This window comes from Ciona robusta, chromosome 8 (genome assembly GCF_009617815.1).
Source record: "Ciona robusta chromosome 8, ASM961781v2".
NCBI classification, from domain to species: domain Eukaryota; kingdom Metazoa; phylum Chordata; class Ascidiacea; order Phlebobranchia; family Cionidae; genus Ciona; species Ciona robusta.
This window is the reverse complement of record NC_143242.1, coordinates 7,354,422-7,369,045: the sequence shown is the minus strand read 5'-3', so window position 1 is coordinate 7,369,045 and position 14,624 is coordinate 7,354,422. Positions and strand designations below refer to the sequence as shown.

The 14,624-nt window shown below is 37.8% G+C and overlaps 3 protein-coding genes and 1 non-coding gene across 5 annotated transcripts; 2 read left to right on the top strand and 2 right to left on the bottom strand.

Annotated features, from left to right (window-relative positions):
- Nucleotides 1–742: 742 nt before the first annotated feature.
- LOC149732964 (uncharacterized) lies at nucleotides 743–9,578 on the bottom strand. Its single transcript, XM_089882553.1, has 15 exons — nucleotides 8,758–9,578; nucleotides 8,440–8,569; nucleotides 7,959–8,164; nucleotides 7,569–7,680; nucleotides 6,770–6,952; nucleotides 6,263–6,379; nucleotides 5,792–5,860; nucleotides 5,147–5,387; nucleotides 4,663–4,932; nucleotides 4,124–4,255; nucleotides 3,360–3,521; nucleotides 2,658–2,963; nucleotides 1,949–2,289; nucleotides 1,317–1,516; nucleotides 743–1,064 (listed from the first exon to the last, which is right to left on the bottom strand). The coding sequence occupies exons 1-15, from the start codon at nucleotides 8,819–8,821 to the stop codon at nucleotides 778–780; spliced, it is 2,820 nt and encodes a 939-aa protein (XP_089738679.1). The 5' UTR covers nucleotides 8,822–9,578; the 3' UTR covers nucleotides 743–777.
- Trnas-aga (transfer RNA serine (anticodon AGA)) lies at nucleotides 7,448–7,529 on the top strand. The gene has a single exon. It is a non-coding gene; the product is annotated as a tRNA-Ser (tRNA).
- An 83-nt stretch (nucleotides 9,579–9,661) lies between the features above and the next one.
- On the top strand, nucleotides 9,662–12,903 carry LOC149732963 (transmembrane protein 53-like). Of its 2 annotated transcripts, XM_089882576.1 has the most exons (5): nucleotides 9,665–9,838; nucleotides 10,328–10,477; nucleotides 10,978–11,126; nucleotides 11,513–11,719; nucleotides 12,205–12,903. In XM_089882576.1, the coding sequence occupies exons 1-5, from the start codon at nucleotides 9,763–9,765 to the stop codon at nucleotides 12,493–12,495; spliced, it is 873 nt and encodes a 290-aa protein (XP_089738702.1). In that variant the 5' UTR covers nucleotides 9,665–9,762; the 3' UTR covers nucleotides 12,496–12,903. The 2 variants fall into 2 exon arrangements, with proteins under 2 accessions (XP_089738703.1, XP_089738702.1); XM_089882577.1 differs by lacking the exon at nucleotides 10,328–10,477 and having other exon boundaries at nucleotides 9,662–9,838.
- On the bottom strand, nucleotides 12,869–14,624 carry LOC149732962 (UDP-N-acetylglucosamine transferase subunit ALG14-like). Its single transcript, XM_089882581.1, has 4 exons — nucleotides 14,429–14,624; nucleotides 13,909–14,071; nucleotides 13,456–13,615; nucleotides 12,869–13,093 (listed from the first exon to the last, which is right to left on the bottom strand). Exons 1-4 carry the CDS (start codon nucleotides 14,541–14,543, stop codon nucleotides 12,920–12,922), a joined length of 612 nt encoding a protein of 203 aa, XP_089738707.1. The 5' UTR covers nucleotides 14,544–14,624; the 3' UTR covers nucleotides 12,869–12,919.

Here is a 14,624-nt window from a genome sequence, read left to right as displayed (position 1 = left end):
AAGTTTAGCGTAAACCATCTTTTCGATCTGGCTTTTAATGCTAGCTTGCAGTTTATTCCACTTACAAAAAAGCTATTTTTTATTTAACTTTTTAAAACCAGTAGCGAAGATCGAATAATTAAAACAGTAAAGAGAGATTCATTAGCAACGGCGACAATCGTTAAAACACGCTATGGGTAGGATAGGCTTCAACGAAGGTGATTCGTATAGCGTTACAAGTTTATTCACCGATAGTGATGTGTACTGCTATACACGGAGATTGAATGACAACCTGTGTGTTGGCTTTTCTCGATCAAAACCCTTAAGTGAGACACTCAACGAAAATCGCTTAAACCTATGGCGCCCTCTATAACAGGCCTAAACACCGTCGGCGCTTTCTCAAACTTCGATACTGGAGGCGGATTGTTTTGCAGCGCTTGTATGAATTATGGATAGTTTTGATGAGTTATTTAACAAGTTATCGCATTAGATAATTTTTGCCTCGGGTTTTAGCAATTAGTGCAGTATAAAGGGTTTATTTATTGTCAGTTTATCCTAGTGGCCCCTGTACACTTATGCAGGTTGTCTAAATTCTTATACAGAAAAACAATCACCCACAAAGTTACATATACGTGGTATAACTGGTAAGCGGGCAACGAGAAATATGAAACAACACCCGTGTTGTAACAACAGGGCTGTCATTTTGAATCCAAGTTCATTCCGATCATGTAAACAGGGTAATTGCCTCATAATCAATGACAAATAGAAATAGGTTACATTTATTCAATAAATATTTACTTAAACTCGTGTGCTCGCACTAGACCTAGTCACGTGGGTTCTCTCTTTCTGGGTGGTAGTGACGCTTGACCTGTTACGTAGGATCACTGTGCTTAACATCCTGTCAACAAACGACGAATAAAGCAAAGGATTGAGCGCACTGTTAATGGGGAGCAGAATTGTCGCTGATATGACGTATGCAATATCGGGTATGGAAATTCCCCCGATGCTTAAGAATCCCATCACCGATACAGGGACCCAGCATAAGAAGTCGGAAGCGATTAGACGAACTATCTTTCGTTCTAAAGCTGGGAGATAACATAGTTTACTGTGGTTAATGAATTGAATGTAAATTTATCCTTGCATGGCAGGGGAACGACAGTCGTTATAACACGGGTGTCGTGTTTCATACACCTCGTGCTCGTATTTTGCCCAAAGACACACATACCCAGGACGATAGCAGCGTCAAGCCTCGAACCCATATCCTCTGTTCCAGAGGAGGAAATGCCCATAACGACAGAAGGGCCTAGTACACATCACACTCAAGTTTAAATGCTTACCAGTTGTACGAACAAATCCTTTAGAGTTTCGTTTCACAATAGATGAGCGACTTGACTTGATGTACACCACTATATAGGAAGCAGCGACAAATATAAAGGCCGCCAGGTTCAATGATAAAAGTAGGAATGTAAACGTCCAGGATGGAGTTGTTTGTTTTACGAACAGATTAGGAATGCAGACACTGTTCGCGCTGTAGTATCTGTTGTGTGGGTTTCGAATATTTGAATAAATGAATATGTGACATATAGTAGGGTGAGGAAAGACGGGACACCTTTAGCACATAATATCCAAATGTCCTAATCGTGTTTTAAACAATTAACAGCGGTCTATGACTCTAAGGGAGTCGTGAGGATACGGTTTTATAACCTTGAATGTTCTTTGTTTTCTACCAAATGGGACAAGAATACAGAATGAAATGTTGTTCCATCTTTCCCCGTCCTACTATATTTATTCTCGCATGGCGGGGCAAAGATAGTCGTTATAACACGAGTGTTCTGTTTCATACACCTCATTCTGTAAGGCTGGCAATTTGAAAAACCGATTAGGACTAGAGTGGTTACCGTTGGGTGTCTTTCCCAAGGACACATACGCCTCGGTATCTTGCCCAGAAAAAAATACGGTTTAAACTTACCCAAACTTATTGCTTGTCTCCAAAAACTCCGGATGGTTTAGCGTCTGTTTCGCTGCGTCCAACAATTCAATCCAAGATCTCGCATCTTCCAGTACACCAGGACTTCCAACGCCAAGTTTATGGTCATACGTGTACATTCTTAATGCAAAACTCTTCGCCGTTTCAAAATCAACAACAATATTGTTCAGAAATGGATTGTCCTTTATGACTGACAATTGTACAAATACACCTTGTAGTCCCTTAGAGTGCGGTAGTATTGCTAGTAACAATGATATCAACCATGTTGCTGCTATAAGGGATAGGACGATGCTTGTTCTTGGTCGGGTTGATGACGTAAAAGGCTGATGACGTATACAAGAAAAAGTGAGTGTTGTATTCATTTATTAATTCCACGGCCTACTATGGAGATATCTCTAGTAGGCCGTGATTAATTCTTATTTGGAAAATATTGTGTTTCAAAATTTACGTCTGTTTTAAATAAATGTAACTTTTCTTCAATTCCGCACGGCGGGGCAACAACGCGTCTGTTCTGTTTCATAACCTCGTGCCCGCTTTTTAACAGAGTTATGCCACGTTTGTAAATTTGTGGGTGATTTTTTAATGTATGGTAAATAAAGTCGAGTCTCGAGTCCGAATACCCTCTGGTCTAGAGACAAGCGCTCTATTCAATGTAGTTATAACTTGTAGAGCTATATATCAAAATACTTACATTCAAAACTGCATAAAGTCTCAATGACGTCAAAAGCACCATTGTGATGACAGAAGTCTCCGATGACGTCACAACAAGCACCCCCATGACGTCACAAAGTGAACTTGACAACCAAGTTAGCTTATTAGCACAATATGTTCCACTGTAAAAAGCACCAGTACCGCCCAACAATATAAGATATACGCCGATAAGGAGATCAGATACAGCCAGGTTAAGCACTAAGATGTGATTAGCTCGCAAAGACGAAGAAACTCCAGGTTTGTTCGAGTAACGACGAAAGGTTTGGAGCTCACAGTGTAGAACGCACTATGATATATTGTATTTAGAAAAAAATATGAACAGTTGTTGGTGCGCTCGCTTTCAGACCAGGGACACGGGTTCGAGGTTGTACATTGCACTGAAAAAAGGTGGACAACCCATAAGTGACCACTGGGTTGGAGCCGTTACTGTTAAGTGTCTTGTTCAACCACAGATATATTATTAGTGGCGGCATCGAGCCTCGAACTTGTATATCCTCTGGCCTAAAGCCAGCGCGTTAACCACTAAACAGGTATTGTAAATAACTGTTCAAATACCGGTAGCGAAGATCAAAATTAAAACAACGAAGAAAATGGGATTTAGCAAAAAAAAAACAACAGTCATCATTAAAAACACGTTAAAGTAAAAACTATTTAAGTAAAATCAAAACACATGTTGACTTACCAGATTCCCGCCCAATGCAAAAAAGCCCATAATCCACACACAGCTTCGTAGAAAGGGGTTTGCTATTAATTCATATTTTGAGGAGAAAATATTATCCAGTGAGCGATCATGGGTAGGGCATTCGTCGCTCCAGTCGGTACAGTCGCCATTCCCGTCGTACATCTGTAAGATTAGATGTATTGTGTTGCAAATTACATATGGTAGAGTGGGGAAAGATGGGACACCTTTAGCACATAATATCCAAATATCTTGATCGTGTTTTGAACAATTAACAACAGTCTATGGAAGTCGTGAAAAAATATTGTTATAATTCTTTGGATTATCAGTATCTACTATTAAATGGGACGAGAAAATAAAGTTAAAGGGTGTCCCATCTTTCCCCACTTGTACTGTGCTTATAGGGTTGTCTAAATTTTCAGCCATACAGTAAAAACAATCACCCACGGGGTTACATACGTGGTAACTCGTAATAAGTGGGCATGAGGTGTATGAAACAGAACACCGTATTATAACGACTGTCGTTGCCCAAATACCGAGGATAAATAAGTTATATAGTAGGGTGGGGGAGATGGGACACCTTTTCATTCTATTTTCTCGTCCAATTTGGTGGGAAGCATATAAAATTTAAAGAATTATGAAATCTTATTGCTGCGACTCCCATATACCGATGTTAAGTATAAAACCCAATCAGGAGGTTTGGATATCATGTGCTAAAGGTGTCCCATCTTCCCCCACCCTACTGTATACATTTATAAATAAACCACCTTTTTATTAGATACAAATAAAGGCGTTCCATTTTCACAATAGAACCTTCCATCTCTTGAACAATTCATTTCGTCCGTTGCGTCATCGCAGTTTATTTTGAAGTCGCAAACATGTTTTGAATCGATAGATATCTGTACGAGGAACCATAGTTTTAGCCAATGGCGTGTACAATACACACCACGCTAGCTTATTCGGGAGGATGTATCCTTAGACAAGACACTTAACAGACGTTGTTCCAACCCAGTGGTTACTAAATGGGTTGTTGAACCCTGGGTGTCAGGGCTATGGCCCAACTTTGGTCTAGTATGCCGTGCCTAACTGTAGGACCTCACCCATATAGAATATGCAAATACAATGTTGGGGTAATGTACCAACTCTGGTCTAAATCCCAGGTCCTATGACGTGACGTGCTGTAGGACCTCACCCATATAGAATAGAATATGCATATACAATGTTGGGGTAATGTACCAACTCTGGTCTAAATCCCAGGTTCCATGGCATGCCTCACTGCAGGACATCACCCATATACAACAAATACCTTGCTACCACCTAGAACGGGGCAGTAAAACCGTTCCGAACAAGTAGCGTTGCTCTCATCTGTTCTATCGTCGCAGTCTGCCACTCCATCGCATACCCTGCTGGTAGGAATGCTTATCCTGCCGCCAGCATTACAGCGGAAACGGTCTGGACATCGGGAAATTTCTTCATCTTTCCCCGAAAAAGGGCAGTCAATAATCCCGTCACACCATAATTCTTTCCCAATCGTAAGAAACGAGACCATGGCAGGCGCATCGGGTACAACATGAACCTGTATAGGGAACATGTCAAACGATAAAACATTACAGAATCATTCTTATTTATAATACTCGTACAGCCATTCGTTTGAGACTAAACAAAGAATATTTACAAAATTATATAACTGTATATCCCCACGACTCTAAAATATCGTTGTTGAAGTTTGGGATATCTATGTGCAAACCGTATCCATATTACGCCAATATTCTATATTCAAATTTAGTCACCTCTTCCTTGCACTTAATACTTTCGAAGCTATCCTCTCCCCCAAACGAGAAGTCCGGCATCACTATAGGCAAGGTGCAATTAAACTTGGAAGGTAAATAAAGTGAACTACAACTTCCCCAACATTCGTCGTCGGGAAACCCTGGCGCCTCGTGCCATGACGTCTTTCCATGGCCTGGTGCCGGACAGTCGCCCACGCCATCGCATAGGGTGCCATATATTGCCTCACATTCTTTATCGCATCTGGTATAGAATGGGATGAATGACTTGGCGTTATGTAGGTTGTACCATCTTTCTTTGTTGAATGAATGTAACTTTTTTATGCTTGTATGGTGGTGCAACAGCAGTCGTCATTAATACAACGTGTGTTTTGTTTCATATACTGCCCTCGTGGCCACTTACAAGTTACCACGTATGTAACTTGTTTATCCTCGCGCGATGGGGCAACGACAGTCATTAGAACATTTTTTTCTGTTTCATACACCTTATATTTTGCCCGCTAACGTTTCACTACGTATGTAACTTTACGGTGAATTATTTGAAAAATTCATTTAAGAACCACTGAGTTTAAGCAATCATTGTTAATAAGTGTCTTGCCCAAGGACACACATATACGACCACAATGGTAGCAAAAGCTTCTAACTAACCTGCATCTTTCATGTTGATTAGCTGGCGTTGCTTCAATGCATTTTAATGTTCCTCCACACGTGGAGTAACTGAAAGGTTGAAAATCTAGTTGACAACGAATTACAGACAACAGATCTAGAGATTTTATGTTATGCCATATATAATATAGTAAGATGGGGGAAGATGGGACACTTTTACCGCGTAATATTTAAGTACCTTGATCGTGTTTTAAACAACACACAGTGTTTTTTAGAGTCGTGAGGTAAAGGTTATATATTTCTGTAAATATTTTGTTTACCCCTTTATGAGAATGAAAAGGTGTTCCATATTTTCCCACCCTACTATACTTTGGGGTAAGATGAGTACCGTTTGCACAAAATACCCCATATGTTTTGATCGTGTTTTTAACTTTTAAAAGCGCTATTTTATAGAGATAAACAAACATTTATATTATGTAATGCTTATAATTCAACTACATGATATATTAATACCTTTCGTCGGTTGCATTCCCACAATCCACCTCTCCATCGCATATTTGGCTTCTATTTACACAAGTCCCGTCTTCACATGACACTTGGCCTACGTCACAATGCGCCACGTCATCATTCCTGTAATGTCACGCCGCAATGTTAATTTTAATCGTCCTTATACAGACCACTTTGTATTTCAAGTATTTGAGGTAAGACGTTTAAAATTAAGGGAACTTTTGTAAAATGAGCAACTGACAGCCATGTTTGGTTTTAGACCGCTCGCCTTTAGGCCAAAGGTTACTGGTTCAAAGCTTAATGCCACTAAAACAGGTTGTTTAAATTGTCAGCCATACAAAAAAACAATCACCCACAAAGTTACATATACATGGTAACTTTTAAGCGGGCACGAGGTGTATGAAACAGAACACCCGTGTTATAACGACTGTCGTTTTTCCGCAATGCAAGAATAAAAAAACTGGGTAATCATTTTTCTATTTCAATATTTAACTCTATAACTACGTCACTCACATTTCATTACTTTTGTCCCAAAACGTCATCACCCTTCTACAAATACCAGGGGCGTCTGGGCAGGGGCATTCATCTGATAGATCTGGGCAATCTATGACTTGATCGCACACGCTGTTCCTTGGGATTATAGTTGAGTTATCGAAGCATTGAAAACACAAAGTTGTGTTTAGTATCGGAGGGGATCTATATAAAAAGAAAAGTCTATTTTAGATGTTTATATGTGAAATATGAATGAATGAATGAATGAATGAATAAATGAATGAATAAATGAATGAATGAATGAATGTATGAATGTATGAATGTATGAATGAATGAATGAATGAATGAATAAATGAATGAATGAATGAATGAATAAATGAATGAATAAATGAATGAATGAATGAATAAATGAATGAATGAATGAATGAATGAATGAATGTATGAATGAATAAATGATTGAATGAATAAATGAATGAATGAATGAATGAATGAATGAATGAATGAATGAATGAATGAATGAATGAATGTTTAACATTACATTAAAAGTTTTTATTGGGTGAAATAACATAGATTTTATCTGAACAATAATGCTCAAATTAATTAAAAAATACCAGTATTAGGAAATTAGCGGCAATGTGAAGTATTGCATACAAATACTCTGAAGAGACAGTTTAACCACTGAGCTACTAGGTAGTGTGGGTCGTCGTGGCCGAGTGGTTAAGGCGACAGACTAGAAATCTGTTGGGCTCTGCCCGCGCAGGTTCGAATCCTGCCGGCGACGTTCTTTTGACTATAATTCATTTTACTTTTATGTTTTTACCCATTAGTAAAACACATGTCTTCTCCATTGTCGCAGTCTTTTATTTCGTCTTTCAGCAAAACTTGCGGCAGGATACATTTTTTTGCGTTTCTTAAACATTTAAATCCGCGCCCTGAATAAACAAATAAAACATATTAATCCTTCCATGGCTGACAACGACGTTTGTTCTAATACTTAACGGCAATTGCTCCAACCTACTGTCCCTTGTGGGTTTGTCGAAATTGTCAGTCATGAATTACCCCCGCAACTAAATTATCACCCACAAAGTTACACACATCATGCTAACTTTTAAACAGGCACGAGGTGTATGAAACATAACACCCGTGTTCTAACGACTGTTATTTCCCCGACATGCGAGGGCTAAATAAATTACATTTGTTCATTCTAAACCTGTATCCCATTCCGTTTCTTCAGGGCATCCATTACACGAGTTACCGTCGCATACATGTTCCCTTAGTGAGCAAGTAACGTTATCAGAGCATGGGAAATATCCACTACAGTTGAGATCACACGGCGATGCATTTAAACAATGTATTGTCGCATTGCAGATATATTCCTTGTCCAATATGCAGGTTTTGTTATGAATCGTCTTACAACTGCAGAAATAACGATTTTGGTCACCGCGTTTAATATTATTGGAGGCGTTATATATAAGAGGGTTAGGATCGATTTGATATACCGTTAGCGTACAACATCCCATATTTCCCAGTCGTGTTTTAATACTTAAGCAGAGTAAAATATAGGAGGGGTAAGATAGAACATTTTGGGGAGAATTTACAGAATCATATATAACCGTATCTTTACGACTCTAAAACAGCGTTGTTAATTGTTAAAATTACGATTACGAAATATAGAATAGTACTATACATACCTAGTTTGGAAGTTGGAGCAGTTAGGGCATTGCAACGTAGTTTGTATTTCATCGCTTTCATCCATACAGTCGTCATGTTCATCGCAGAAGAATATTGACTCTATTTTATCACCGCTATCGCAAACGAAATCTAAGAGACAGAAAAAAGCGAGGAGCAGATTAATTAAAACAACGAAGAGAATAAAAATAACAACAAAACGACAGTCGTTAAAACACGGTAAGGGTAAAACTTATTCAGGTAAAAAGTCAAATAAAAAGCATGGCTGCCAAACCTCACGCTTATGATAATACGAATCTTTGTAGTCAAACTTAACTTACCCGTTTGAGACGAATACACAAGGCAGGTAATAGCAAACACAACCATATGTAGGAAAGGCTTCATATTACTACTGACTACATAAGCTAAAATACGCTGGTTTTATGAGAAATTCTCACGCTTACATATCCTAATCAGTGGGCGTGTGAAGTTTTTGTTTCTCTCGTTTACTTTTCGGATATTGCCGTCAAGTTACGGCTATCCCCCTTTTTCACACGGTTGTCCAGTTTACAAAAATCAATATGTTATCTCATAAAAGAGGCTCTTTATAATTAAACTAGCCTTTTGTGCCCGTTTTCCCTTTTTTCAGACTGTAGAGACCTTAGGACCAGATTAATTTAAACGGACGTCAAATTCACATTTAAAAGCCGGCCTGTTTTTCGTATATCCAGTATATAATAGGGCTCTTCTGCTTTAGCTATTTCGTTTGCACAGATGTCCATAAAGTACTTGGTCACGATGCAACCCGATTTATGTCATCGATTTTGTAAACACTTCAAGTACTTGTGTTGGGAAATTGTCATGCTGGGTGTACATATAGCGTGGTTGGTGAAACGTAAAGTTTTTATTTAAACTTTATTTTACTATCACCAAGTTTTGTGGAAACTTGTAAGAGGTCACGAGAAGTAACATACGTCGTAACTTGTAAGCCGGGACAAGGTGTATGAAACAGACCCGTGTTATAACGACTATCGTTGCCCCAACACGCGAGGACAAATAAGATATATTCATATTCATTCCTACTAACCACCATTTTAATACAAAACAAGTTTTAATCTAAATATTACCTATTACATATGCTAATCACTTTTTTTCCTATTTAGGTGTCTAAACTTATCGTCCCCTGATTAGCAGGATTTTTCCCAAAACCGTTTATTTTTAGCCCGCTAGATGGCGACAGTAATCAGCAGCAACAATGGATTAGCGTCGTTTTTGTTTGCAGATAAGGCTTTTGCAAATACTGCCAGTGTAGTAAATATAAGTACTTTGCATGACGAAGAAACAAAATGCTTTCGGGCAGAAGTTCAGGAAAATACCAAAGCGAAAATGATGACATAGAATACAATATTGCTTTTCCAAATGGTAAGCATATTTAATTTTGTTTATCTCTTCGAATACGATTGCAAAAATCAAAGCAATCAAAATAATGAAGAGAAAGGAATTAAAAATAAAACAAAAGTCGTTAAAACACATTACTTTACTCGAAGAAATGACTTTTTGGTGCTAGTGAAAAATGCCCCCCCCACCTTATTTGCTAACCACTAACCCCTAGCAAATTAGGTGGGGGGAAAGATTCTTCACTAGCACCGACTTTTTTAATCTAAATGTGTAACATAAAATTAAGTTATTTCAATTTTATTAAAGTATAATACAAAAAATTAAATAAATGTAAATTATTTATACCATAGGGGACCACTAAATTGGGCCAGTTATCGTTAATTGCTTGCCCAAAGACACAATAGTAGCAACATCAAGTCTTGAACCCATTACCTCCGGGTTAGAGGCAGGCCCGCTAATCGCTGTACCGAGGGGGCATGGGGCTATACAAATTTATAAAACTTTCTTTTTTAGCCAGCAGTGATGAAACAGAAGCTGTTGTGTTTTTACTTGGGTGGGCTGGAGCAGAAGACAGACATTTAGCCAAGTATAGCAACATATATGAAAAGCAAGGATGTATTACTATTAGATATGTTCACCCTGTTAGCAAAGTATTTGGACATGGTATGTGAAAAGTTGGCCGCATAATATATTTCACCACAAAGTAACTTACCTGGTAACTCGTAAGCTGGCATGAGGTGTATGAAACAAAACACCCGTGTTATAACCACTGTCGTTTTCCAGGAACGGATAAAGTAAGTTACATTCATTCATTCATAATTGGTTATGGTATATTATGTATAATTTGGGTTGTGTAACATAACATGACTTTTAATCATCTCTTTGAATTCAATAATAAATGTCTTATTAAATGACAAAGCAAAGAGAAAGTCGTTATAAAACGCCAAGGATAAAATAATAAAAGTAATAAAGTTGTTTGAAAAGCTAAGTTGTTAAACCTGAAAAGCTGCAACTGGATATTTAAATGAAAACCGTATCATATATATAAATATATATATATATTGTGGGCTGTTATGTTAGTATTGAAACTGACCAGAAAATCCATGTTTTGTGCACCAACGATTCTCCACAGTAAATATATTTATACATCTCAATGTTTTCAGACCCTTCTGACTCAAGCGAACACAAAGAAACCGCGAGGAAACTTCTCGCGTTACTTGATGATTATGACTTGGTGGAAAATCCTGTGTTCGTTCATGCATTTAGCAACGGGGGCTACTTTGTTTATAGGTTTCTAGCGGATGAATTTCAAGTAGGTGTTTGTGTTAATTGGCCAACCCTGGTTTAAACCTCAGGTCCACTGGTGAGCTGTAGTACTTCACCTATATAGAATAGAATGTGCATATACAATGTTGTGGTAAAGTGCCAACTCTGGTCTAAATCCCAGGTCCCATGGTGTTCCTCGCTATTAGACTTCACCCATATAGTATATAAGTTACCTTTTTTAATATTTGTAACATTTTATTTCGGTATAAATGTTGTGTCTCTGTAGTTTATTATGTTTTGGTTTGTTACCAACAATTAATTATGTTTGTTTGTTTTTTTTAAAATTATTGTTATTGACATACTGATAAAAAGTACAAGTAATAATTATGCATCTATGCAAATTTTGAAATTATCTTACATTTATTATTTCAGAAAAATGAGGTGAATGTCGTTGGAGCTATCTTCGACAGTTGCCCTTCCAAGTTGGAATACTTAGTTGCAACAAGGGGGTTGTTATACTCTGGTGTGCTTCCTAATATGTTTGTATCCATACTATGTATCTTTGTGTTTACTTTCCTGTACATGTGGGTGAAACTGAAGATATTACTTGGTCTTACTGATGGTCCACTTATGTATGAGGTATATTAGTGTATTGTATACCAATATAAGGGCCAAACCTAGACACATTTGCCCTGCAATTTTATACACTGCATTAACTAGTAGACATTACAACCAATTAGTTAGAATTGTTTCACAGGATTGTGTGTCTAACTATCTCTGCCTCTCCTTTGTTTGTAAAATGTTTGCAACTTATGTATAATTGCTAGTGGTCTATGATTTCTAAAATCCAAAAGGCCAAACCTGGGGTGCCAGGAGTTTTCTACACAGCATTGCATTAATCAGTAAACGGTGAAATCAAAAGTTAGATTTGTTTCCCAATTATCCCTGCAAAAGGTGTAGTGCCAATGTATGCGAGTTATTTACAATAATGTAGAGTGTAGACATCTATGGTTTAAAATAGTGTGCATCTTTAAAAAAAACTTTTTAAAAAATTGACTAAGTGCCATGGCCCATTACATGTTTCTACCATGCAAGGATAATAAGTTTCATTCATTTATTCACAGGCAATGCAGGATTCGCCATTCCACTCTTGGCCGCACTTGTTCTTATACTCAAGTGCTGATGTAATAGTTCCACTAAGGCATATTGAAGACATGGCCCTTGCAAGGGAAAAGGCTGGTGCGACGCTTGTTGTTAAACACAACTTTGAAACATCTCCACATGTTCTGCATTTAAAACAATACCCAGAACTATACACAGAGAAATGCTTGAGTTTTGTGGAGGAATGCTTACATATTTATGACGGGGAAGAAATGCCATTGGAAGATGGAGAAATACCGGACTCTAACCTATGACTTTAACTGCTTATGTTAGCATGCGCTGCTTAATGCTTGCACGGGTAGGCTAGCTCACTTTACACAAGGTTACATTTGTTCTATAAGAACTATACTAGAAATGTGGAAGAGATCTTCTGGCGTTTGTTTGTTGTGTGATTTTAAGGGCCGATGTTTCGTCGGCTATTTAGAAAGACATCATCAAGGTTTACTGGTAGTGATAAATGTCAAGTTATGCCTTGCTGTATAGCCCTGATATTGCCTCACCATATGGCAGACAAAACATTGGTCCTTTAAGATCTTAGGATATCTTTCACACTTCTAATACATATACCTATCGCCAACCACATGAACTGTATTCTGTTTCAAACAATTGCACATTTTCCAAAAACCATTCTTAGTTCTGGAATAAATATTTTTTTATTAAAAGTTAAACTGCTTGCGATTAACAAATTCTGCCATTGAGATAAATTGCTTTTGGATAACTTTCCAGCAGTTGAGGCCACTGTATAAAAAACTTTGTTGCGAATGGATAAATAAGTTTCCCACTCAAGGACATACTGGTAACGCGACATATGCTTTCAACAAAGATGATTTCACCGTGACAGATTCCGAAAAGCTGAAAATAGAAAGAAAACATTAGGAATTTTGTAAGTAAACGTGACAGAAACTAGGCTCATGGCCCAGTGGTTTTTAAACTGGATCAGAGGATACCGAGATCAAGGCTCAATGCTGCTACCATTGTGGACCTATGTGTCCTTAGGAAAGATATTAAACAGCAAATGCTACAACCCAGCGGTCACTAATGAGTTGTCTAAATTGTTAGAGAAAAATAATTACCCACAAAGTTACATACGTGGTAATTCGTAAGTGGGGACAAGGTGTATGAAACAAAACACTCATGTTAAAAGTTACTGACCGTAATTGCCCCATCATGAGAAGGTAAATAAGTTACAATAATTCATAGTTCTACAATCTTACTTTAAATAGCAGTGCAGTGTAACAGATAGGCACACAAGTTCCTGGCCCATTGCACAATATGATATCAGGCTTGCTCTTCAAAATAACAGGGATGCAATATAATAACGAAAACAGTGTGGAAAAAATTGTGCTTATCCATGATTGTGCCACTTCCCTGCTCCTGAAAGTAAAAACAATCATTAGAAAAGTATGTACTGGAAAGAGGCAATTAACATTTAGTGTTGTGGCACAATGTGTAACGTGCCTGCCTCTAGCTAAGAGGTAACAGGCTCGACGTAGACATATGTTTCCTTCGGCAAGACACCTAACAGCAATTGCTCCAACCCAGTGGTCACTAATGGGTTGTCTCACTGGCCAGCTATACTATACAGTGTTATAATGAATGTTGTTGCCCCACCATGCAAGAATAAAGAAGTCACATTCATTCATAACATTAATAAGTCATTTCCACACCTTGGTATAACGTAGGTAAAATGTTTTGATTTTGTCGAAAGTTTTGATTCTAACTCCAGAATTTTCTTCTTGCTAAAATGATCAGTGTTTGCAAGAACATAATGTCGTTCAAGGTTGGTTGGTAAGCTTGATAGAAGTCGCATCAGTTCAGTTGTGTGACCACCTGCAATAATAAATGCATGTAACTTATTTATCCTCAGATTGTTGGGCAATGACAGATGTTAACACGGGTGTTCTGTTACATACACCATGTGCCAGCCTGTATTAATACTGTGTTAAGTGCATTTGTGGTAATACACACATAGTAGGCATGGTGTTCTCTCTGGGTGAGATCCTTGTCAAGTCCTCAGGATTTAGCCCAGATATGACAATTCCTGAATCCGTTAACCATTTTACCCCACCCTACCAATGCTACCATAGCTTATTTTTGTTTTTTTCAACTTGACAATATAAAATTGTCCTCTTAACCTTATAAATTGTTATAGGTATGGTAATAAGTCAGCTAAAGTCAAAAAGTTACCTGAGCCAGCTATGGCCAAAATACGTGTCGGTTGTTTATTACGTGTCAAACGGCGCATAAGAATCCATAATAACAGAATTAGCATGGAAAGCAGTGCCCATAACCAAATGTCCATTAAATATTCCTGTTTTACATTCAGTATACACTTACAAAACCATATAAATCAACCTAAAAACATAATAATATAAGTAAAAAT